Raw genomic sequence first — 3,298 nt, forward strand, 5'->3', positions numbered from 1 at the left:
TTTGTAGAATAAAACAAACAATTGAGGTAATAGATAACTATTTCCGAAAGTTTCTAACATTTACTATTTAGATACAAATTAATACGAAGTAAGGAAAAAAAAATGAAAAGGTGGATAAAGTGTTAGAGTAAGTGTAATATGGTGAGTAGTTATAAATAAAAAATTGAAAAAAATTAGATAAAGTATAAGAAAAGGAGTGAAAATATATAAATATTGTGGGATGTAAGGGTAAAATAGTAAAAAAAATGCAAAAAAAAAAAATACAAAGAAAGTGTTACTCACTTACTCCATAGGAACCTTCATGGACAAAAATGAAAAATTGGGTATTATAACAATACAAAGTAAGGTGTATTTAGTTTACTAATTCATTGTTGTTGCGAGTACTTTTGATATTGTTTTGACTTTCTACACAAAATTTGTTTAAGAACTTTGACTATTTTTTAACTACTTCGTTATACAAGGTATATTCGGAGTGAAAATGTTAGTGTGAAAAATAGTAGCATTGCTAATTGAATTATATATGAAACTAATGTTTAAAAATTAAAACTACAAATAAAAATGTTTTTTGTAATTGAGGTTACAAACACACCTAATTAGCTAGGTACGTAATCTTTTCGACTTTCTTACAAATAGATTTTTACCTGTGTTTTCTAGAATATATATTAGACAAAAAGTTGATAAACTTTAAATATACAGTCATACAAAAGTATAGAGTATGTGTATTTCTTTAACGCTTATGATCTAAGAGTTAAGTGTAAAACACAGTGAACAAATATGCATATAATTCCTAATTTCCTACCACTAATTACGTGATTAGATATAACCTAAGCTAATGATGTATGTTTTGAGCTCAAATAATTTAGTAAATAAAATTGTGAAATTAGCTAGAATTCATATAATAGTATAACAAATGAAGCAGAACGCATGTATATTAGCAATATATACACAGTACAGATGATTGTAGATCCTCAAATGGTTAATAAGTTACATACAATTCGTACTAGCTTAGTTAGCTAAAAACTATTAACCCGCCCCAATTAGTGCTAGTTAATAATCATTTTTTTTTACTCTTGCAGTTTAATTTGCTACATATATAATCAATGAAATACACAAAATATAACAAAGACTAATTAATTAATAAATTAATCAGATGAACAAATCCATGAATCTATCATACCTTCACCCTTAGCGACACCTACATTATTATCCGAGGCGCCATTGACAGCAGCAGCAGCAGCAGAAGTAATAGCACTGATGCCGCGGTAGTTTCCAGGTGCAGGATTAACAGAGCAGCTAGTCTGAAGAGGTGTGACAGTAGTACACCCGAGACTCATGCTCGAATCATGCTGATGATCAGTTAATGCAGAAGAAGTTTGTTCGAGGAGAGACTGAAAGCTGAGCTGAGGGTTGGTGCTAAGAAACTGTTGAGGATCACACATATGGAAATTGGCAGATGATGGTGCTGCTATACCACTGGTGTTGATACTAGTGCTAGCCGTAGTAGAAGTTGGAGTCGCGGACAATCCTAGACCATCAATAGTACTAGTATTATTAGTAGTATGCGAAGGAAGAGAGGGATTATTGGCTAAATACGGTGGTTGTTGAAGAGGAGGTATCTTTTGAGGGAAAGGCCTTAAAAGATAAGTAGGAGGAGGCACTACGGAGCTAGTAAGACCACCTAAGCCACCAAAGAGATCGAATCGAGCTCGAGTGGAGAAGGCGGTGAAGGGAGGTGAAGGGATACCAGTAAACTCCTGGACCATTTGTCTGAAATTGTTGGTGTCGGTAGTCAACACAGTAGTAGGCGCTCTCCTAGAAGCCCTGGACCTCTTCTTGGGGTTTCGACCTGATCCGGTAATAGTTGGTGCTGTTGAGGACAGTGGCGAAGTGACGGGCGGGGATGGTAAAGGTAAAGGAATTGGCCGAGGTGGGTTTTGTTGTTGGTGGTGGTGGTTGTTGTTGGGTATGCTGTAGCCAAAAGGACCCTCAGTGCAATTGGCATCATCGGTTGATAAAGACGGTCGAATTGAAGAGAATTTGTTGGGCCACACCATGTCTAGCTGATTATTATTATTATCATTATTATTGGTACCATTATTATTATTATTATTATTACTAGTAGTATTATGGTTAATCATAAAGTTTGGACACTCAAGTGAAGAAGATTGTGATAAAGTAGGTGGTTGATCAAAATAGTTGGATACTTGATGATTGCTGTTACTCAAAGAGTAAAGTTGAAGCGGAGCACCACCACCTATATTGCTCAAGTTTGACATGGAGTTAAAAAACGCGGAGATAGACTCACCGGCGCCACCGCCACGTGAGTCGTACTCTTGATCATCTCCACAACCACCACCGCCACCGCCACCACCCGTGCTCGAAGACTGCATACTACCACAGTTCTCTGAATCCATGTCTCCTGAGAATTTTAAGATAGATAAATAATTCAAAAACATACACTAATAATATCATCAACAGCTAGCATATATTATACAAAGACAGATTCGTTGACTCAGTAGAAAGTAAGGAGACAAAGAAATCAGGGGTTAGAGAAAGTTACCCATGAAGCTTTTTACGAAGATCTGCAAAAAGACGATCTGGGTGATCAAGTAAAGTGGGTGTTGATCGAGTTATTAAACTTTTATTTTAAAGAAGCAAAAAGGGTGGTTGGAAAAGCAGCAGATGATGTCCAAGTTGAGCTTTTCAGCTAGCAAAAATTTTGAAGAAAAAAAAAAAGTGAGTAAAAAGATTTAAGAATAGAAATGGGTATGGTTAGTTTGGGGAGGTGATAGTGGTGGCTTTAGAGTGGAAAAACCAGGTCCGTTGGCAATGGCCTGAATTAGGGATTTCGTATTCCGAAAGAAAAGAAGATGAACATGAAGAGAGAGAAACAAAGAAAGGGATGAAAAAGGAGAAAAGGAAAGGAATTGAGTAGACAAGGGAGTACTTATTTCCCTTTTCTATTTTATTTTTTTTAATTTTTTTTACCCATGATGAAAGGTAAATTAATAAAAAAAAATTAATTGAAAAGATAAAAAGTGAGGAGGAGGAGGCAACTAAACAAGGGACTCTTTCCCACGTTTCAACTTACTTCATCCTTTTTTAAAAAAAAAAATTGCACCTTGAAGGAGTTCACGCTTGCCAATACATTATTTTAACTATTAATATCTTTAATGACAATATTTTTCATTACAAATAAATCACAAAAAATGATCAAAGAAGGTTATGTAAATAATGTAAAATTGTTTATGGTGCAATAAAAGAAAAATCGATGAAGTAATACTTTTTTTTTGGTGGA

The 3,298-nt window shown here is 34.7% G+C and overlaps 1 protein-coding gene across 1 annotated transcript; it reads right to left on the reverse strand.

The window, feature by feature from the left end:
* Positions 1 to 896: 896 nt before the first annotated feature.
* LOC110717710 (homeobox protein 5-like) lies at positions 897 to 3,011 on the reverse strand. The gene is made up of 2 exons (XM_021896478.1): positions 2,561 to 3,011; positions 897 to 2,419 (listed from the first exon to the last, which is right to left on the reverse strand). Exons 1-2 carry the CDS (start codon positions 2,562 to 2,564, stop codon positions 1,143 to 1,145), a joined length of 1,281 nt encoding a protein of 426 aa, XP_021752170.1. The 5' UTR covers positions 2,565 to 3,011; the 3' UTR covers positions 897 to 1,142.
* Between the last annotated feature and the right edge of the window lie 287 nt (positions 3,012 to 3,298).

Source organism: Chenopodium quinoa, unplaced genomic scaffold, assembly GCF_001683475.1.
Source record: "Chenopodium quinoa cultivar QQ74 unplaced genomic scaffold, ASM168347v1, whole genome shotgun sequence".
Lineage (NCBI taxonomy): Eukaryota > Viridiplantae > Streptophyta > Magnoliopsida > Caryophyllales > Amaranthaceae > Chenopodium > Chenopodium quinoa.